Source organism: Melopsittacus undulatus, chromosome Z, assembly GCF_012275295.1.
Source record: "Melopsittacus undulatus isolate bMelUnd1 chromosome Z, bMelUnd1.mat.Z, whole genome shotgun sequence".
In the NCBI taxonomy this organism is placed as follows: domain Eukaryota; kingdom Metazoa; phylum Chordata; class Aves; order Psittaciformes; family Psittaculidae; genus Melopsittacus; species Melopsittacus undulatus.
In genome coordinates, this window is record NC_047557.1 from 83,275,120 (window position 1) to 83,296,163 (window position 21,044).

At 52.1% G+C, this 21,044-nt stretch overlaps 2 protein-coding genes across 2 annotated transcripts; one reads left to right on the top strand and one right to left on the bottom strand.

Annotated features, from left to right (window-relative positions):
• Positions 1 to 73: 73 nt before the first annotated feature.
• Positions 74 to 4,734, top strand: TMEM170A (transmembrane protein 170A). The gene is made up of 3 exons (XM_005152256.3): positions 74 to 231; positions 320 to 490; positions 1,600 to 4,734. The coding sequence occupies exons 1-3, from the start codon at positions 114 to 116 to the stop codon at positions 1,728 to 1,730; spliced, it is 420 nt and encodes a 139-aa protein (XP_005152313.1). The 5' UTR covers positions 74 to 113; the 3' UTR covers positions 1,731 to 4,734.
• Positions 4,735 to 5,428: 694 nt separating this feature from the next.
• On the bottom strand, positions 5,429 to 14,220 carry LOC101872365 (solute carrier family 12 member 3). Its single transcript, XM_031051838.1, has 26 exons — positions 13,927 to 14,220; positions 13,566 to 13,712; positions 13,390 to 13,465; positions 13,102 to 13,197; positions 12,860 to 12,999; positions 12,573 to 12,683; positions 12,272 to 12,383; positions 11,913 to 12,043; positions 11,594 to 11,678; positions 10,596 to 10,750; positions 10,204 to 10,311; positions 9,870 to 9,993; positions 9,686 to 9,787; positions 9,416 to 9,571; positions 9,246 to 9,345; positions 8,520 to 8,631; positions 7,860 to 8,000; positions 7,624 to 7,730; positions 7,392 to 7,474; positions 7,148 to 7,210; positions 6,876 to 6,977; positions 6,575 to 6,686; positions 6,234 to 6,320; positions 6,013 to 6,148; positions 5,837 to 5,904; positions 5,429 to 5,567 (listed from the first exon to the last, which is right to left on the bottom strand). The coding sequence occupies exons 1-26, from the start codon at positions 14,218 to 14,220 to the stop codon at positions 5,429 to 5,431; spliced, it is 3,087 nt and encodes a 1,028-aa protein (XP_030907698.1).
• Positions 14,221 to 21,044: the final 6,824 nt, after the last annotated feature.

Consider the following 21,044-nt stretch of genomic DNA (forward strand, 5'->3'; position numbering starts at 1 on the left):
ATTGGACAATGGTCCTGTCTGTCACTGCAAGATGTTTCCCATTGGCTATGGTGATCAGAAGGGGTGGGGCGGAAAGTGCGGCTGTGAATGGCGTCTGGAGGCCCCGCGCTGGGATGGAGGGCGGTGAAGCGGGTGGCGGGGGGCTTCTGCAGCAGATCCTCAGCCTCCGGCTGGTGCCCCGTGTCGGCAATGGCACCACCACGTACTCCAGCCCGCTCTCCACCTTCCCAGGTACCGTCCCGCGGCATGGCTTGCTCCGAGCGCGGCCCTCCCGTGGTCCGTTGGTCCCGCGCAGGCCTCACGGCGCTTCTCTCCACAGAGATGTGGTACGGCGTCTTCCTGTGGGCGCTTGTGTCCTCCCTCTCCTTTCACGTCCCGGCAGCTTTGCTAGCGCTCTTCACGCTTCGGCACCACAAGTACGGCAGATTCATGTCCGTGAGCCTCTTGTTGATGGGCATCGTGGGACCCATTACCGCCGGCATCCTCACAAGTACGGTAGATGATCGATAAACACGACAGGGTGCCTCTGAGGTGATCAGAGGTTGCCTTTGGGAGCACGTCCAACTGCTGTATTCTCTGGGGTACAGAGGAGATGGATGTTTTAGTTGTATGCCCCCTTGGTCTGTGTTTGGTGGTGGAGAACTGCGTCCAGCTCTGAAGTCCTCAGTGCAGAAAAGAGATGGACTTGTTGGAGTGGGTCCAGAGGAGAGACACAAAAATGATCAGGGGATGGAGTGCTTCTTGTATGAGGAAAAGCTGAGAGAGTTGGGGTTGTTTGGCATGGAGAGGGCTCTGGAGAGTCCTTATTGTGACCTTACAGTTCTTTAAAGGTGCCTATAGGAAAGATGTGGAGAGACCTTTTAGCAGAGCTTGTGTGACAGGATGAGGGATGATGGTTTTAAACTAAAAGGGAGATTCAGGCTGGATATGAGGAAGAAATTTTTTGTAGTAATGGTGGTGAAACACAGGCCCAGGTTGCCCAGAGAGGTGGTGGATGCCCCATCCCTGGAAATATTCAAGGCCAGGCTGGATGTGGTTCTGGGAAACCTGTTGGAGGGGTTCCTCCTCCCTGCAGGAGTTTTGGACTAGGTGACCATTGAAGGTCCTATTTCAACCCAAACTATTCTGTGATTCTATGTTTGAAAGAGCTGGACCATACCAATATTGAGCCCTTTGTCAGGGCTTCCGAACGTACCTGTCACGTGCAGAGCCAGGTGGGCTTTCAGGTTTCTGAGCACTCAGAGAAAAGCCATGCACAGGTTTGGTGTCTTTGCCAAGAACTGGTTATTATTTGCAGCTGTGGGCTATGGTGTAGACAATCTTGTGACAAAAATATGTCCAAACCCACCCCAACCTCCACACCTTTTGCAGGCCGCAGGACATCTACACCACCAATTTACCTGTTCCTACTAGCACAGGTTGGTTACTGGCTGAGGTTTTATCATGGCAAACACAGCCCAGCACTTCTGCTAGCCCTGTTTTACAGAGCCCCCATGTTCTCTGCCCCGGTCTCCCATCCTCCTAGATTCCCCCCTTCATCCCTGTGTATGACAGTGTATGTCTATATGTTCATGTTTTGGCTTTTTCCCCTCTCTGCAGGTGCTGCCATTGCTGGAGTTTACAGAGCTGCAGGGAAAAAAATGATTCCCTTTGAAGCCCTCATTTTGGGAGTGGGCCAGACATTCTGCGTGGTGGTGGTTTCATTTCTACGCATTTTAGCCACTCTGTAGCTCTTCTTCAGTCACTAGAGCTCTCCAATCAAAGGAAGAGCAAAGGATCTGCTGCCTGTGCCACCTCTGAAACAAATTTGAGGGAACAAAATGGGAGGTGTGCCTGGGTGTGTGCTTACTCTGCTGGACAAAGGTAACCCAAGGGCCTGCTCCTCCTTCCAGCACGGCTGGAAATTAAGCTAAAAAATGGTGATTTTTGTTATTTTTTGTAACATTAAGTGCCAAGTGAAACTTTATTTCCCTGGAGGGTAGGAAGCTAAATGGCTTCTAGAGTAGAAGGCCCATCTACCTTTTGCCAGTGATGAATTCTAGCAACAGGATGTAGCTAGGAGGTGATAGTAGCTGCTGTGGGCTAGAACCAGTGCTACAGAGTGAAGTAATGCTCACTTAATGCTTTGACTTATTGCTGCTTTGTTTGCAGTGAATTCTACTAATGTGATTTTTTTAAATGAAAAAATGAATTTTTCTTCCTGGCCCGAATACCACCTCTTGCTCATAGTGAATTTGGAAGCAGCAAAAGGAAAAATCATTTTAGACGATGAAATCACAGATTTGTCGCTGAGAACCGTGGCTATGAATGCTGCAGTGGGGAGAATAACTGGTGTAAAAAGGATTGATATTTTTGTGTATTTTATTACAGTGAAGCCCTCCAGGCACTGTGTACCTTCTGCCTGAGAGGCAGAGCACAGCTGATGGGACACTACATCACACTACCCCCACTACCGACACTGGGAATCCCAGGGCACATGTGTTGAGCGCTCAGTGTTGCTTCTTGGGCTCTGAAGGAGACTTGTGGTTTTAAACTTCTCCATTCTCCTTTTACTTGCTTATCATGTTTACAGTGATGTGGTGGAACTGGATGTCTTTGCTGACATGGAAACATTCCTGGCCAGTTTATACAAAACTCAGCACACTGCTTCTTAGGTGACTGTGCTGGTTGGTGCTGGGTTGGGATATGGGGCTTCCTGGGTGCAGAGGCAACCAGCTCACAGCATGGTGCCAAGTAGGATTCCTGCAAGGCTTCTGGGAGGAGCCCCAGTAATTCCAATGTCCCAGCCCAGCCCTTGCCAGCAGGCAGCATGGTCTCTCCAAATGAATTGATTTAGTTTGGTCTAAGTGACTTTTAAAAACTAGAGCTGGCCTTTTACTAGGAGACATGCCACATGGCTGGGGCACTGTGGTAGCTGGCTGGGTATTTCCTGGGAGCTTGGGTTTTAGTGGACCTTGGAGAAGGTGAGGTTGAGTGCCAAGGATAAGGGGTTGATGTAGCCAGTCCCATGGCTCTGCTGTGGTCCTTTGGTTATTGCCACTGACATGGCATGGGCTGCCAAGGGAAGGTGTGGTCTGTATCCAGCCTTGCACAACACATCAGTGTTTTTGCTGAACTCCTTTGTTTTCCAAACCTGCTTGCCTGTTGTACCTACAGCTTATCGTAAGGCCAGTTATCCTTCACGAGCCATGTGTCCTATCTGCTGAAACAACCCTAAGCAGGGCACTCTGTGTATCATGAAGAAGAATTTCTCTCTATATACTAACTAATTTCTCAGGAGCAGTCTGTTGGCAGCCAGTGGTGAGAAGTGTTTTTCAGGAGCTACTTGCTGAGATACCCTAAATTTTATCCCATGTTAATTCAGGAAATAAAGCTGTGCATTTTAGGGAAGACTTTAATGTGAATCCTTCTCTCTAGGTGGGTGAGGTCCAGGTGGTATAACAAATTCTAAGCCCTGGATTTCCCGAGAGCCCTACATGCTGTGCTGCTTGTAGAGAGCCTGTCTTCCTACTGCGTCATCTGTCTGGGGAAGGTTGGGCCTCTCCTTCCCTCTTTGCTTCTGCCCCCAATGAAAAAACAGGACTAGTGATCTCTCTAGATGTCTTTTTCCCCTCCCCATTTCAAATGGCTGCACACATAGTGCATGTCCATAGTGCCTGGACATTTAATTCACATGAGTTACTCTGTGTTTTCCTGGGTGGATTAGACTGGGCAGAGCTGGCCTTACCTTCAGGTGAAGCTAGAAAACAGTGTCCTGGGCACGTGCTGTGTTCCCATTTCCCTCACCCCAAAGACTAAGCTGATGGCAACTATGAAAGCACTTTATCAGTGTGTCATGTGAGATGGGACAAGGCTGGTTCCTCTGGTGTAATGGGGCTGAAGCATACAGGGTGCAAATCTGGGCTGTTAAGAACAAGAATTGTTTAATAAAATCACTTGGTGCTGGGTGAAGTGAAACCCTCCTGGTTTTTACCCACTGTGATCTCCAAAGTCTGTCTGGGCGAAGAGGAAGGGGTCTGCTTTACTTGAAGAGTTGACAGCTTGGCCACTGTTTGGAAGTTGAGTGGTTAGAACCAGTGGTGTCTCTCTGTGTCCAGGCGCTGTGAAATTTGCAGGGAATTCTTGCTTAGGAGGTGAACAATCAGCTGCTGGCTTGTCTTGACAGGGATTAGCACTGGGGGTGTGTTCTTTGGTGCTCACAGGGTATCCACTGCTCCCCTGGCTGCCTTCCCCACTTCCTTGTCCGGTAAAATCAGATCCAAGCAGCAAGGAGTAGTGTTGGTCAGTAATGGCAGCTTCCTCCCCTCTCAGTGCATTAGCTTGGTCTTCCCTTTACATTCCTTTATGCTGAGGTGAGCAGAGAAATCCCTTCAGTTTTCAGCAGGCGGCAGTAGACTTTGCTCAGTCAAACTTGCCCAAAACTTCAGAGTTGTGAATCATCGGTGCTGAGGTGTTCCAGGCAGTGCTGTGAGCCCCTGGCCAGCGTCGCTTGAGGAAGCACCTTGCATAGAAGCTGCCTGCCCTGGAGAAACATTGCTGCTGAGGCTCGTGGCCCTGCTCGCTGTGTGCAGACGTGCCCTGGGCTGCTCTGATTCAGCTCCCACCCCACTTCCTGTCTCACTAATGACTGAGGCTGTCGCAAACAAATCTTTGTATGATAGGAAACTGTAAATTTTATTTTTCTACTGACCCGTCTAATCCTTGTGATGATTACCAGTAAATTCTGTAACCATTGAGGTGAGCAAAGTGTGTTTCTCTTGCAGCATGACAAGGGGGCCTGGCCTGTGGTACTGGAAATGAGCCTTGCTCCTGCTTTGTTCTGGGCCATCTGCACCCAGAATGTCCTGGTTCTGGTGGTTAGTTTTGTCTCCCTTAAGAGCTTGACTCACTTCTGCAGCCAGGCACTGCAGCCTGACATGGCATCTCACTGCTGCTCTGCTCTCAGAATGTGCTCAGCCTGTTTTGGGACCAGGAGCTCCCTTCCCTGAGCAGACATGCAGGGTCCCTGCAACCCCTGGGCATGGTGCTGACCCACTCCTGCCTGCCCAGGGCAGTTCACACCCTTGGATGGTGGCTTTGCCGGGCTGTGGGTCAATCCCTGTGCACCCCTCAGGCTCTCCAAGGGCAGTGGAAGGCTCACTGTTCCCTTCATGCCCTCAAAATGGGACCCCATACCTCATCTGCATGGCTCTGGCTAAACGCAGGGCCAGAGCAATGCCTGCGCTATTATATATCTATATACAGCCTACAAAGACTGAGTTTGGCAAAACAAGGCTTTGGAAGAGGCTGGCGGCTGTGTGCAATGAGCAGTTGCCAAGAGATGGTAATCAGATGCCTTCACTGCTCCACTAGCCCCAGGTGTGTGTGCTCTGAGATCAGAACTGGCTTGACAAATTCACATCCCAAGTCAGCAGGGATCCAGGAGGCTTTATTGGCAGTAAAAGGTCAGCACGTTCTCTTGGTTGCCTCGGATGAGGATGACAGGGGGTCTCAGGTCCTGCGAGAGGGTCTCAAGCCAGGCCATGTAGAGGGAGCTGGGGCAGCCCTTCCTGATGACAGGTGGCGTGCTGCGGTACAGGGAGGGGTCGGTAAGGCACAGCCCCCCGAGCCGGGATTCATATTTAGTCCCCTTGTCCATCCCCCACTAATTTGCAGGTATTTCCCTAAAAAAGGACACCACCACATCCTCCCCCTCAACAGGACCAGGGCCAGACCTCTTGGTGCCTTCCAAGGGGTTCTCCCTGCTGTCCCATTACAGGTTAGGGCATCAGTCCATGGGGAGTGAACATCTAGGGGGACCATTTCCATGGGGCAGGAGGCTATTGATGGTACCTACATCGCTATGAGTGCCGCATCCCGCGAGTAATCCAGCAAAATCTCATTCAGCCTCACTTGTCGAAGGGACTGCAGAGCAATTAGGGTTGAGAAACACAGAAATTGGTTCCAAAGTGCCTGAATTTTGTCTGAGAAGCAGGAGAGCCTTTGTGGAAGCTCCCCCAGTAGTGCTGCTACCTTGACTCTGTTCTTATCAACCTCCTCGTCAGAAATCTTCCAGGGACAGCCCTGCCTCATCTCGTTCACTGTGGCCTCATCCTTGAAGCCATCGTTTAGCCTGAAGGGAGCGATGAGGTCATCAAACCTCTTGATGCTGCAAGACAAGCAGATGGTGCCAGGGGTATGGGAGGGTTTGGTGGTGCTGGAGAGGGGGGGAAGAAAGGGAATGGGACAGTTACTGCTCTGTCTGGGGTTTCTGGTTGATGTCAGGGAGGATGTGGACCTCATGGAAGCCGAGGCGGAACTTGCTCAGCAGAGAGACAATCCTACCAGAGGGAAAAGGACATGTTTTCCAGGAATCGGTGGGCATAGCAGCCCTAGGACCTGCCCTGCTGCCATCCTTGGTATGCACTTAGGTTTTCCCCACTTCACTGATTTTCAGAGGATCAAGACAGAGCAGCCAGGTCACAGCCCACAGCTCCTGTTACCACAAAGGTCAAGGAGTTTCGGGGGTAAAGCAGCTCTTGCCACCCACCCATGGGGCAGCAGTGGTGGCTACGAGGGGCTGCAGGACACTTACACCTTCCTTTCCTCGTCCATCCTGTTGATCTGCCCACCAACAAACACACGGATTTTGCACTTTCCCCACCGCTTCTTACGCCCCATGAGGTAGGGGATGAGCAGCGTGAGACCTGGCCCCAAAACACCCAGTGGCAGAGGTGTTGGCAGCAGCCCTGTTGGCTCACCAGCACTATTGACACCAGATGCCTGGAATGCCCTGGCACAGTTGGAAAGGACCAAGCCCTCCTGGGCAGTGGGGGTGCTGGGATCACATTAGACAGAGATGCCAAAGAGCTGCAGCAGCCAAAGGGGAAGGTTACCTCCATCGTCGAAGAGCCAGTAAATGTCAATGGTCTTCTTGCCCTGCTCACTCTGGAAGATGGTGCTTGCCTGCTGCTCACAGGCCAAGGTGGTGGGATCCACTGCCAGGGCAAGAGGGTCCTGGTGTCAGCAAGGAGCACTGCCAGCCACAGATTAAAGGCTCATCCCTGCTCCCAACCCACAGCCCTGTAAATGCCCCCTATAAACCTGGCTTCCCAAAATTCATCATTGAAGCCAGGAATGCTCTGAGGGACCCCGAGTCAGGACCAACCTGTGCTCGGGGCTGCTCTGCCTCTGGTGCCATTCCTCTCCTCTGCCTCAAGCATGGGATTAACTGAGGAGGGAGGAGATCAGCATGGGCAAGCAGCAACATCCTGTGCCCCAGCCCCTTCAGTCCCAGCCAGGAGTGATGTCCCCTCAGGTCTGTGACCTTCACCTGGGGACATGGTGCCTGCTGGCATGTCCTACAGCTCCAGCATATCTCTGAGCATCCCCAGCTGCTCAAAAGCACTTACTGTGTGCCTGCAGCACTCGGGAAACATTCAGCCCTTCCTTCATCCTCATCAAGCACACACCATACTTGAAATCAAAGGCGTCGCTGGAAGGAGGGAGGAGAACGAGGTTAACACTGGGCATCTCATGTTGGGTGGCACTGCCAGCATGTGGCCACAGCATCCCTGCACCCAACCGCAGGGCCACCACCAGGTCCTGGCGTCCCCAGGGACGGAGGAGCTGGTGTGGCCGTACTGCAGGATGCCCACGTAGTCCTCCAGGCTCTGTGGGGATGCTGTCCGCCAGTTCCTCTTGTAGCCCAGCACCAGAATGTTGGGTCTCATCTTCCCAAGGCCAGCAGCCTGTGGATAGATGTCCTCATGAGATCCCTCTGGAGGGACAGATGGACACAGGTAGTGTCAGTCTGCAGGGGAGGATGCAAAGGGGGTGTGTGGAGGCCAGGGAGGAGGGTCAGAACCCCCAGGCTCTACCTGGATGAGCATTTGGACACCACTTCTCAGATTCTCAGCCACCACATCCGTATAGAAAGCCTTGATCTTTCTCTTCATAAGCCACTTGGTGTGGCCGTCTGCTGTCAGCCGGGAATTTGGCATCTTCTGCTTCCGTGGTGCCTGTAGGGAGCAAGGGCAAGGGCTCAGGCACAGGCAGCCCTTCCTGCTGGTGGTCTTGCCTCTAATGTCCTCCAGCTTCTCTTGTCCCAAATCACTGGCAAGACCTTGATGTAACCACTGCACACAAGGGAGGTTGCAATCACAGCAAGAGAACCAGCGAATTTTGCGGGTGGCAGCCAAAACACACAGTGCCAGCGGTCCCATGGCTGCAGATGACATGGCATTTGCTGCACCTCAATTGCTCTTGAGGCTTCAGGACCACCCTGAGCAACTGCCTCCTTCTACTATGTCTTTGCCTTGTCAATTAATTGGTGAAGGGAAGCCATTAGCCCACAGAGACCTCCCAGTGTTTCATCAATATTGCTTAACAAGCTAGAAAGAGTCTTCCAGATGAAACATCATCAAGTGACACACAATGAGCACTGTTCAATCCCAGCAGGACACATTTGGATTTCCCAGCCCACCACCCATGGGTGGCTGGAGCTCCCAGGGCAGGGAACCAACGAGTGGGTGACTCACAATGAGCACGTTGCCGCAGAGCATCAGGCTGAGGTTCTTGGTGAAGGTCCCCACAAAGTCCACCAGGGCTGGGCGGAAACTGGGAGGGCCAGTGAGCACCAAGCACTGCGGTCTGTGGGCAGGGAGGAAACAGGGGATGAAGGCTGGTACTATGCAGGTACAGAGCCTCTCTGGAATGAGGCATGTGTCTTCTCCCATGCCTGGCCAGCAGCAAATGTGGAGTCTCTTTAGAATGAAACAAAATCCAGCTGTGGTTCTCTCTGAGGTCTCTTTATATCAGATGAGAGCAATGGGTCTGCCTGGTACAGGGAAGGCAAGGTTTGCCCTGCTTTTCACCTCTGCCCATTTGGCAAAGACATGGGTCTTTGGAGACAGACACATTTTGCTGCGGATTCCAGTTACTGAGGATAGTGGTGAGGATTTTCAGGTTAGATATAAGGAAGAACTTCCCTGTGAGGGTGCTGAGGCCCTGGCACAGGTTGCCCAGAGAAGCTGTGGCTGCCCCATCCCTGGCAGTGTTCAAGGCCAGCTTGGACAGGGCTTGGAGCAACCTGCTCTAGTGGAAGGTGTCCCTACAACATTCAGGGGGTTTGAACTGGATGATCTGAAGGTCTTTTCCAACCCAAACCATTCTATATTCTATGATATGTGGTCATGAGCATGAAGCCATTCTGGGTTTGCCAGCAGCAGCTGGATCTGCATCCCCCTGCCTCTGAGACCCCTTGCCTGTAGTTCTTGATGTGCTCATCCACTTCACTCAGCCCCACTGAGTAGTTGAGGGCCATGTTGTATGAGCTGGCTTGCATGGAGGAGCCCCAGTTGACATCTGTGTGGAGAAGATGGATTAGTCATAGGGCCAGAGACCTCCTGGGGCATCACTGGCACCAGGTTACTACCTGGCTTTTTGTAGAGGACGTATCCCAGGAGGACAATAACGATGCCAAAGGCAATGAGGGCTGCCCACCAGGTCAGCAGGAACATGATCACCACTGAAATGGCAGCCCCGAAGAGCGCAGCCCACTTGCTGTAATACCGAAAGGAGGGTCGCCAGCCTGCAGCAAACACACACAGAGTGGTGCTGCCGTGACTGAAGCAGCACGGGGAGCTGCGTGCAGCAGCACGGCACAGCATGGCAGTGTGGCACTGCATGGCATGGCACAGCCCACCTGGGGAGTTGGTGATGGAGGCGTGGAAGCAGCTGAAGTTGATGAGAGCGTAGGAGCAGAGGAAGAAGTTGGAGATGATGGGGGCGATGGCGTTGAGCTCGGCTGTGGGGAGGACAAGGGTGAGATGTGGTGGAAGGTACTGAGGCACCCAGCAGGTGTTCAACACCAGGTGGGCAGCACCTACCGATGAGGATGAAGCCCACAGCGATGACGTAGGTGAGCATGTAGCCACGGATGGGCTCACCATTCCTCCCATAGCCCTTCCCAAAGAAGCCTATGAGAGGGTAGAGCTGGTCCCTGCAGAGACACTGTGAGAGAGATGTACTGGGGATGGCAGCACCATGGTGGCTCTTGCACCCCCTAGAGCAAGTGCTGAACTGGCCTCATGCCTTACACCAATGGCAGCATCCTCCTCACCCTGGGGCTGTTCATGGCCGCAGAGCACTGAGACGCACCCAAGCGCATCAGTCCTGCTGCCAGCCCCGGGAGCTGGAGGATGCAGACACATACCCCCTCACCTGAAAGACTTTGGGGGCTGAGACGAGGCAGGCCAGTGCCGAGGAGAGGGTAGCTCCGAAGATCCCTGCTGTGATGAGGGGGCCAAACCCGGACACCATGCTCATGCTCTGCCCAAAAACCAGGTGGTCAGGAAACCTGGCACCCCTAGCACATCTGCTCTCCCCTGGCCCTAAGGGATTTCCAGGCCCAATCCTGCCACCCTCAGGGCTTTTCCATCAACATTGTCCCATCAGTGAAGTCCAGCCACATCTAAAACCCTAGGAAGACATACTCCCCAGTATATCCCTGTTACATGGGTCCTTCACTAGGATGCTGGGATGGGGCTGTCCTGGGAAGCCCATCCCTTGGAGCACAGACCCAGCCAGGAGCATGGAGTGGGGTAGGCAAGCACCTGGTAGTAGTTGCTGAGCCCATATCGGCAGCTCTGCCGCTGGGCGCAGGCGGTGAAGTTCCACCCGAAAGCACAGGCCAGCCCCTCACAGCCCGGCGAGCCCAGCACCATGCTGTCGTTGAGGCTGCCTGAGGCATCTCGGACCACGCAGGCACCTGCAGGGACACAGTGCTGCTCAGTGTCTGCTCACCTGCAGTTGTCACATGTGCCCAAGTCCCCGCCCTGGGGCTGCTGTGAGCAGTGCAGCATGACCAGCAGGAGAAGGAGGTGATCCTCCCCTCTGCTCTGCTCTGGTGAGACCTCACTTGGAGCACTGTGTGCAGTGCTGGTGTCCTCAGCATATGAAGGACATGGAGTTGCTGGAGCAAGTCCAGAGGAGGCTACAAGGGTGATCATGGCCCATGGGGTTGTGGGCAGGAACACGACTCATACTATCACAAGCTAAGAAAGTTGGGGCTGTTCAGCCTGGAGAAGAGAAGCTGTGTGGAGACCTCATAGCAGCCTTCCAGTATCTGAAGGGGAGCCTATAAGGATGCTGGAGAGGGACTCCTGATCAGGGACTGTAGTGACAGGACAAGGAGTGATAGGCTTAAAGTGAAACAGAGGAAGTTCAGGTTAGATCTGAGACAGAAGTTCTTCCCTGTGAGGGTGCTGAGGCCCTGGCACAGGTTGCCCAGAGAAGCTGTGGCTGCCCCATCCCTGGCAGTGTTCAAGGCCAGCTTGGACGGGGCTTGGAGCAACCTGCTCTAGTGGGAGGTGTCCCTGCCTGTGGCAGAGGTTGGGACTGGGTGAGTTTTGAGGTCCCTTCCCACCCAAACCAATCTGGGATTCTATGAATGCCATGAGCTTTGTTGCCCTCTCAGGACTGCAGGGGGACAGGAATGAGGCCTGGTGCCTGTGGGGTATCAGCGCTGGGGTCCATGCTCCCTGCATCCTCCCAGACCTCCCATTTTGGGGAAACAGGTCCTACCCAGCTCACCCAAGGATGTGCTGCTTACCAATCGTAGCAGAAAGCACCAGGTAAGACATGGTGGTCCAGAAGATGGCCATCAAGGTGCCCTTGGGGATGGCCACAGCAGGATCCTGCCCAAGGAAGCCACAAAGATGTAAGACAGCTTTTCAGCAGCATCATTAAAATGCTGCCACACAAGAGGAATTGTAATTCACTGTGGCATAAAGCCGTGAAGCATCTTCTGGCTGAGTCTTCCACAAAGCTTCCAGAAGAAATAAACTAGGGTCTGAGATGGATCAGAACCAAAGCCCCGGGAAAAACAGGGCTTCATCCCTGAGAAATGCCAGCTGAGTGATCAAACCCACCTTCAGGTCACCTGAAATGTTGGCCCCAGCCAGGATGCCAGTTGCCGATGGGAAGAAAATGGAAAACAAGCTGAAAAAGGAGCCCTCAGGTCCCCTCCAGTTGGGCACAAAGTTCTGAGCAAAGATGTCAGCTGGGAAAGAAGCAGAGGAGAAGCATGTGGGGCCTCTGGACCACCCACTCCTGTCTGAAGCATCTCTGTTGGATGGAGGTACACTGCTGATGGCAGTTAAGCCATGGGAGGAAGACACCAAGCTCTTGATGACATCTCTCAGTGAGGAGCACCTTCCCATAGCAAACTCCTTCCCCAGCAGCAGCAAGGAGCTGGGCTTCAGCCATACACTTGGCCCTGTTGACCCACCTCGGTAGCTGAAGAAGCCCTTCGCTTGCTTCTCAGCGGTGGCAGGGATCACCGTCCCTACCAGGTAGTTTATGAAGGAAACCAAGATGACCAGGAAGAACAATATCTGTGCCTGCCAGAGCAGAAAGAGAGAGCTGAGGGCTGGGGTTTGGGCACTGAGAGGGAGAAGAATGTGTTTAGAGAAACCCCAGACCGCTTTACAGAGCTATGGGCATCCCCTGCTCCTCAGGTGCCTGGTGGGCAGCGGGGGTAGCTCTTCTCAAACCAGGAGAATAAGGTGAGTGGCAGAAGTGAGGGTTACCTTGGCCTCCCACTCCATGCCAGCCAGAGAGATGCCCAGCAGCACCGTCACGGTGACCACCCCGATGATGCGGATGTCGTTGGTGGGGTCCACAATGAGAGAATTGTGCTCCTGGGGAGGGGGAACCATCCACAGCATGGGAATAGCCCTTGCCCTTACTGAACCACCAGCACTGCTGTGACTTTAGCAGCCACCAGTTGATTGTCAGTGGTCTGATATTAATTAGTAAAGAATGCTGCTTGTGTGCAGAGGTGGGGCCCAGGGGACACGCACAGCCACTCTCTTACCTGCAGCAGGTCCCGGACGGTTTCAGCGAAGCCCACAGTGTGCATGGCCACAGCCACCGCGTTTGCAAAGGCGAAGATCAGCCCGATGGAGCCGCCCAGCTCCGGCCCGAGGCTCCGCGAGATTAGGAAGTAGGTGCCCCCTGAGGTGGTGGAAGCACCCCGTGGTGTTTGCTGCCTCCCCAACATGTTTTTAGGGGCCCCCTGCCCGTCATGGCCCATGCCAGGACACACGCACATGGTACCTGACTTCACTTTGCCATTGGTGGATATGGCAGAGATGGACAAACCAGTGATAGTGGTCACTGTCACAGACATCAGGATGATGAGCCACGTCAGGGCTGTAGGGAGAGGGTACAGCTGTGGTCCTGTGTCCATTTCCATCCATCCCCCAGCCCCATAGACCCCTCACACAAGGACCCCCATCCACTGCCTCCCACCATGCTTGATACTGCTGGCATTGTCCCCCCAGTGCTTTAGGTGACAGGGAGCTTGGTGTCACTGTTCCACCCGTGCTGTGCCTCAGCACCCACCGATTCCTGCCTGTGCAGTGATCCAGGGCAGGCGCAAGTAGAGGATGACTCCCCATATGTTCAGCATGCAGCGGATCTGGGGGGACAGAGAGGGGACACTGACCATCAGCCCATGGGTGCTGGGGCTGCACTGGCTCTCTTTGAGAGGCTGCTCCTGCAGGACCAGTTGCACTCACCATCACACCCTTCACCCAGCCAAAGCGGACAGGCTCTGGCACAGGGTCTGTGCCTGGCTCCGCCGATGCCCCCTCTGGGCCAGCCTCTGTGAGCCCATTGCTCCTCTGTGGGTCAGACATGGGTGCACAGAGATGGCCTGGGTCAGGCTGCAGGGAAAAGGCAAGGCAAGTGAGAGGAGAAAGGCAGCCAGATTTTCCCCAGGGTGCAGAGCTCTGGAGACAGCTGGGTTATCCCTCTGCCTTCTAGCGCCTTCCCAGGGATGTGCACATTGTCACCAAGAAGCACAAGATGGGGCACCACAACCACGAAGATGGCACAGGGACCCACAGCACAGCCAGGGGACGCCGAATCCCACCTTACCTTGAGGATGGAATGCAGGTCTGCCAGGGAGGGCCTGCCCTTCCTGGTGTCTCCCATCCCCTTGCTATTGGCATAGTGCTCATAGGCGGGCACGACATCCACCGTGTTGTAGCCAAAGGTCCTGGTGCAGAGGGTGCTGCCCGAGAGCTGGGTGGGCTGAGCGCTGTCGCAGCCGGAGCTCTCAGTGGGCACATAGGGACCACGACCACCCTCCTCCATGCACAGGAGGGTGCTGATGGTGAAGCGGCCACTGCAGCGGGCCGGAGGCAGCTCTGCAATGGGCAGCTCAGCCATTGCCTCTGCCCAAGGCACTGCCAGGAGAGGGATGGGGTGGAGAAGGGCTCACTGGGGCTTTATACCCGGCAAAACCAGAGTGAGGCAACCAGCACCCACCCACCACTGCTGCTAATGGGGGAAAGGAATCGGCTTGAACCACCCCGAGCTGGTCAGGGGGAAAAAAAACTAGCTGGAAGGGATATCAACCCCGCTGTAATCGGTATCCCTGCCTCCCGGCCCCCGATGGGGCAGCGATAACAGATTTGAGATTAAGTCCCAAGGACAGAGCAGGAGAGAAATGTGGCGTGGAGTTTGCCTCTGGCCCTGACCCGAGAACATTCAGTTCCCACTGGGATTTATTATGGAAAATGGGAGTAAGTAAATCCCATGCACCCTCACCCTTCGGGGGATACTGCCCCAGACCCCACACATCCCGTAAATCATCTCGGCTGGCCTTGGAGCTGTTGCCTGTGGCACTGGGCTGTGTCAGACATGGGGAGAAAAACAACCCTTTTATCTCACAGTGAAACCAGGGGGAAGCAGGAAATGTGACATTGAGAGGGATGCCCTCACTAGGACTCAAATGCCAGGGGGGCTGCAGAGGCTGGAGGACATGGATCAGTGAGAGCCACTGAGCCCCTCTGTGATTCCCCAGTGCTTGGGATCCAGCAGCTGTCTGGTGCAGTAGATGCCCACATCCCCTTCTCCTGAGCCCAGGGAAGAAGAACCACTGAGCACCCAGGGTTCAAAACTGCCCCAAACCCCATCACTGACTTAACAAATCCCTTAAACCCTTCCCCACATGACAGAAAACACGAGCCGAGGCCACACTAACACAGTGTCCATCCTGTGGCCACCTGGAGGTGAGGCTGGGGGAAGAATGGGACTCTCATACCTCTGCAGCCCACCATCACATGTGCCTTAAAAGCAGTTACCGATAACATCAGCAGAGACAGCAAATAAGTCAGGCAATAAAATGTGAAGGCAGCCCATTTGAATTTCAGCCTAATGCGGCTTTGCAAGTGAATGGAAAATTCAGGCTGCCCACCCTGCTGCCCCTGGCTGTCTTCTGCACTCATGCACAAACACTAACCTGCTTCCTGAGGACTTGCTTCAGCCCACCTGAACTGTCTGTGTGTGAGCAGGCACCATCCACAACTGCACCAGCCCCACATGGGCCAGCACTGGCCCATTACCCAGGGAGCTAAAGACAGGCAGCCCTGCCTGCAGCACAGCTCAGCCCTCGCAGCACCCCAGCAGCCCAGTGCAGAGCAACCCAGCACTGCCCTTAGGACCCTCAGCTGTGGATCAGAGAAGGGTGAGAGGGGCACAAGGAAGAATCCTCGCTACATCTCCTTGCAACACCTCCTGCAGGGTGAGGTGGACACCATCTTCCTGAAGGAGGGCACCTGCTTTTGACAAGAGCAAGGGAGCTGGTGGACGGCCCAGAGCACAAGTGTGATTAGGAATGTCAGAGGGAACTGGGGGGTTTAGTCTGGAGAAGACTCGTGGGAACCTTATCAATTTCTACAACTACCTGAAAGAATATATGGAGCCAGGAGGTGATTCCCAAGGAACAAGACAGGACAAGAGGAAATGGCCTCAAGCTGTGCTAGGGGAGGTTTATATTGGATATTAGGAAACATTTCTTCACTGAAAGGGTGCTCAGGCATTGGAACAGGCTGCCCAGGGCAGTGGTGGAGCCACCGTTTCTGGCAATGTTCACACACTGTGTAGATGAGGCCCTTAGTGACATGGTTTAATGGTGGTCTTGGCACTGCTGGGGTGACAGTAGGACTTGATCTTAAAGGTATTTTCCAACCCAGTTAATTCTGTGGTTCTCACAACAGATGCATCAGCAGCAGACTCATGCCCAGCAGAAATGGCTTTATTTTAGAGCCCTGTATTCCATCAGAAACACTACCTTGCCCAAACCAGCTCAAATCAATCTCTTAAACTGGGGGTAGGTATCTCTGTTAAACACAGCATGGTGAAAGATGCTCCAGCAGAGACAGGAGTTCTCCAGATGCCAGGCGAAGAGTGAAGCAAATGGTATGATGCCACCCTGGTGTAGTGAAATAGCCGGATAGTAGGATGCGCTTGTCGTCGGCCTGATTCACAACACCAGCTGCAGCACCAATACCAGGTCCTACGGCGCTAGGAGCAGGAGGGAGATGCTCCGTGGCACATCCTGCCAGCCTCTCCACTCATGCAGTGAAGAGGTGCCAAGCTGCTTCTGCAGGGCCTCCCCTCGCTTCCAGCTGACCCCCTGGATCGTTCTGGCTATTAAATGGATCAAATGAACCCACAGTGAGTTAGGCAGAGCACAGTACAATGCTTTACATGTGGCTTCTTTCAATGTTTGCCAAAATGCTATGTTCCAACAGGCCTTTAATGAAGCTTTAATAGTCCTGTTTCTATGGAAGAGGGAACCTACCACCCTGGGTGTCACAGGTCACACAAATGATGCAGGAGCTTGGCACTGCAAACCCACTGCACAGAGCAGCTCCATTTCACGGCACTGCAGGGAAGGAAGCTTAGAAAGAGGAAACAGATGGTTATCCAGGTAACTGCTGGTCACCTCACCTGATAGGGACAAAGGCATCATCTCCCATCCTCTTCCAGGCATCACTTCCATCCGTACAACTTCAGACCCAGACAGAAAAGGGACAAAAATGCTGGTACAGGGACATGAACAGCAGTAGTATTTGAGCATTGTTCCATCCTAGGGACACAGAACTGGAATTATCAACATGCCCCCAAGGCTGGGAGGAAAACAGCTTGCTTCTGTGAGAGGCTGGAGTTCAATGAGGTTGGGAATAAGAGTGTTGAGAGGGTAACAAGAACAGAAAGATTAATTAATTCATTTTTTTTCTGAATACAATTCCTTGGGATCCTGCAAGGAACAAGATCCAAACGCTGTCTTGGACAAATGCAGGTGGGCGAGAGACCAATGGGAAAAAGAGATGAAACCCCTCATCCAGCAGGTCTGCTCCAGCCAGGAGGTCTGGAAAATATAACAAAACAGTCAGGACTGATTGAGATGCAGAATCTGCTGCTAGCAGGAAAACTCAAGGCAAGGCTGAGGAGCAGGGACATCTCACACAGGGTGTAGGCAGTAACCTGATGGTGCAGCCAGCAGAGCCACGTCTATGCCAGGGTAGCACTGTAGGCACCCTGGTGAAAATAGTTTGAATTAATGCTGTGGGATAAAAAAAACCCTAGAAAACACCAAAGAAACCAAGCTGAGAAGACAGGACCCACTGATACTAGGTCTGCAGCGCAGTTTAGGAGGGGCCCTTGCATTTTTCAGCAGTTTTCTGCTTCTTGGCAGAAAACCTGTTAATTCTCACATGAGCTGGTTGTCTTCCCTTAGCTCAGTTGAGTTTTTACTAGTAGCCCATGGTTCACCCCTGGGCAGAGCTTTAATGTTGTTTTTCCTTCCTGACAGGACAGGTAACATAGGGCAGAAGTTTACAGTGAGTATTTCCAGATTCCCCTGCAACTCCCTTGTAAATCAGACCACACCAACTCAGACCTCATTCAAAGGGCAAGCCGACCTTAAAGCTTTTGGAGCTGTTACACTGATACTGCAGCTCTTGGGAATGTTTCATGACTGATGAGCCACGGAAAACCGACTTGGAGATGCATGGTGTCTCTGCTGTGTCCATATCAGGACAGAACATCCCATGTTCTCAGAGCAAACACTTTTTCACTTTTTCTCAGATCTTCTCCAGCAACACGAGCACAAGCTGCATCTGACTCATCTGACACACTACGTGTGTCTCATCTACCTGGAGGATCTTTACTGCAGAGGATTAGTCCTGGAGTAGGAGAAAGCAGATGGAATTATCCTAAATTTAAGTTTCAGCATTCATCTGTACTCTTTTCTTGTATAAAGGGGCAGAGCTCCAATGGCTTATTTGTCAGACTATACCAAGAATAAACTCAGCTCAGATTAATATCCACAGGTCTGCTGCAGGCTGTGCCTGGCAAACTACAAACACCAACCTGCTCAGATGTTGCTGGCCACTATCATGGTTTTGTGATGAACTTAATGACACCACAAAAACCTCTTCTAGCAGGTGAGCTGTTTAGAAAACCAAGGCTAAGGCTGCACGTTAACACAGCTGGAGTGTGACAGTCCAACGGGTTCACAGATGTCACTTCAGCAGCAGGTCAGAACCCTGAGGGAGCAGAACCAGGTTGTCCTCTCCAGCAGATTAAGAGCGGGGTGGAAAAAAAACCTGACATCTGGAAAACCACTGGGGTGCCTTATTCAGCAAAGCACCAATGTGTGTGTCAGCATCTACCTCTATGCGTCAAAGCCCTTACAGTTGTGCAGAGGAGAGCCAGGTTTGCCAAAATCAGGTCTAGACACAGAGCTGGACCCTGCTGCTCTGAGGAACATGGGAAGATGATGGAATGGAATGTTTACCACCTGCAGGGACCCAAGAAGAAATCACAGGCCAATCAACAAGAAATTACTTAATTCCAACTGTGGTAGCTTCTGCTGTACCCACAACCTCTCACATCTTATCTGAAACTGGGATGGGTCTTACCTTTCCAGGGTTAGCCTCAGACTTTGACTCCCTGGGGTTTACTTTCTCTATCCACACATCACAGATTTATCATCTTGGTTTTTGGAAGTATGAAATGATGCAGTTTCTGCTTAGCTTAGAAAGGAGCACAAGCTGGAGTTTCAATCACTGAGCACAAACGGAGCAAGCAGCATGCAGCCATCAATTTTCTCTTTTACCAACACCCAAGAAGGCTGAGAAGCACCAGGAAGCATCTGCTAAAGCCGTCCTCAAAGGGCAGACAGAGAAAGGGCAATGCGCTCTTTTGAATAGGGCCCCTGGTTCAAGGTTTGACATCAGAAACATGCTAGTGAGGCAGCACAACAGCTCCACTGAGCAGGGGATGGGCAAAAGACAGGAAAACAAGGCCCTGCAAATGGCAGTGGCAAGAGCTGAGCCCCAAAGGGCCTCTCTGTCCCTGCATGAAGGGTGGAGGGGGAAGAGGGAATTACAGTGAATAAAGTGGCCTTCACCCTTCCTGAATAAACTCCACTGACGCTGTCCCTTTCCTGCTCAGGTCAGGAGCTGCCTGAGGGTAGGTACAGCCTCACCAGCCTCTCTGTATATGAGGTGGTTTGATGCCAGAAATAAGCTGGGGACAGGGGCTGAGTGCCAGCAAGGAAAACCACCACAGGAGCAAGGTTTACCCCACAGGCCCACACCTGGGGCAACCCTGGCCCAATCAGACACATCTGCAACCATCACAAAAGATGTCCTTCTCCAACACCTACTTTCTGGTAACCTGTTCTCTGAGGGACTGCATGACTTGTCAACAGAGACATGCCAAGCAGCATCCCCACACCAGTATACCAGAAATGTTAATAGCTAATAAAGCTTTTCCACACTTACCTTGACATTTTGTTAGGCAATTCAGTTCCCCTGCTTCAAGTAACTCCTTGAAAACTCACCAAATGCCCTTTACTTTCAGGGTGCTGTCCAGGTCTCTTTCAGCCTTCAGTGGAAACAACCTTGATCATGTCAGTGGAGGACTCTGTGCCACACAGCCCCCAGCTCTATCACCTGGAAGCCCCAGCAGAATTTGCTAATGCTGAGGGACATGGCTGTGGGTGGCTTGGGGAAGCCATCCCTTTGCTTCCTGTCCAAAAAGATTGACAAAATCTATGCTACAACATTTCTGGTAGGAAAAAGTAATTAGGAAATTGCCATCAAGTCACTCAAATATCCCTCTATGCTGTTAGACAGACACAGCAAAATGAAGATGAACTCTCTCCTACAACAGCTATTAATGTGCAGTGGCTGAATTAGCCTGTGTTTTGTTTTCTGTTCTGTACGCAGAGCCACATGTGTTCTCACATCCCTGAAAGGCAAAGGGCACACTGGCAAGACAGCAGTGGCACAAAGGGTGCATCTGCAGAGAGGAGTGAGAGAAACAACTAACATTCCTCCCATTTAATTTCAAAACCAGGCATATATATTAGAGCAAAGCTTACACCACAACATGCTCCCTGGGCTTTCACATGGATTTATGGTAGCTCAAAATATTTAAAGCTAAAATTTTTTTAATGCCCCTCACTTCAGTGGGACTCAGGTTTCCCACTAAACCATCCGTAGTATCTACCCATGCCCAGTGCATCAACACTTGGACTTCTCCTTCCTTCTCCTGGTGAACTACATGCAGGATTATTTTGAATGCAACTGGGTGAAAACCCACAACTCAATCACAAAAATCTTTCCTACCCAATAAACCTGTTTCTGATCCCAGCTGCTCCTCTAAAATGGAGGACTTTGTGGTTTAAGGTCCAACTTTAATGGCTGGATTTGATCTTAAAGGTCTTTTCCAACCCAGATGATTCTATGACTATGAAAAGCTTCAGGATACATAGAGCTGTGCAAATCCGAGACACCAAACTGAGAGTTTAAACTCTGTTAAGCTTAAAGGATCTCTGCAGCACACAGAGCTCATCTGCACCACATGAACACATATACAAGATGATGTTATGAACTGACAGCATGTGGTGTATCAGAAACATTTCAACATTTAACACACATTAAAAGAACAAGAAAACCCCTAATTTCCAAGCTGTATGTTCAGTGAGCATTAAATCAAAGTTTTCATCTCTGCTTCCTTTCCTGCTACAAAATTGCTTTCCCCTCCCTGCTGCACATCTAACACTTCTTAGCCCATTAATAAGCAAGAATAATTTTCTAAAAAGAAACCAATTTTAAATGAGTAAAAACATAAAACCACAAAAAAAACCTAACAAAAAACCAAACAGTGAAAATGAAAATGTCAAAACCAAA

What these genes read in the sequence shown, in the direction of transcription:
- TMEM170A (XM_005152256.3), top strand. Translation starts at nt 114, where the DNA reads ATGGAGGGCGGTGAAGCGGGTGGCGGGGGGCTTCTGCAGCAGATCCTC. An exon ending in CCCGCTCTCCACCTTCCCAG is followed by an intron (nt 232 to 319) that starts GTACCGTCCCGC and finishes TTCTCTCCACAG; the next exon opens with AGATGTGGTACGGCGTCTTC. An exon ending in TACCGCCGGCATCCTCACAA is followed by an intron (nt 491 to 1,599) that starts GTACGGTAGATG and finishes CCCTCTCTGCAG; the next exon opens with GTGCTGCCATTGCTGGAGTT.
- LOC101872365 (XM_031051838.1), bottom strand. Translation starts at nt 14,220, where the DNA reads ATGGCTGAGCTGCCCATTGCAGAGCTGCCTCCGGCCCGCTGCAGTGGC. An exon ending in CCGTCCGGGACCTGCTGCAG is followed by an intron (nt 12,684 to 12,859) that starts GTAAGAGAGTGG and finishes CCCCCTCCCCAG; the next exon opens with GAGCACAATTCTCTCATTGT. An exon ending in CAGCCCCCAAAGTCTTTCAG is followed by an intron (nt 9,994 to 10,203) that starts GTGAGGGGGTAT and finishes TCTCTCTCACAG; the next exon opens with TGTCTCTGCAGGGACCAGCT.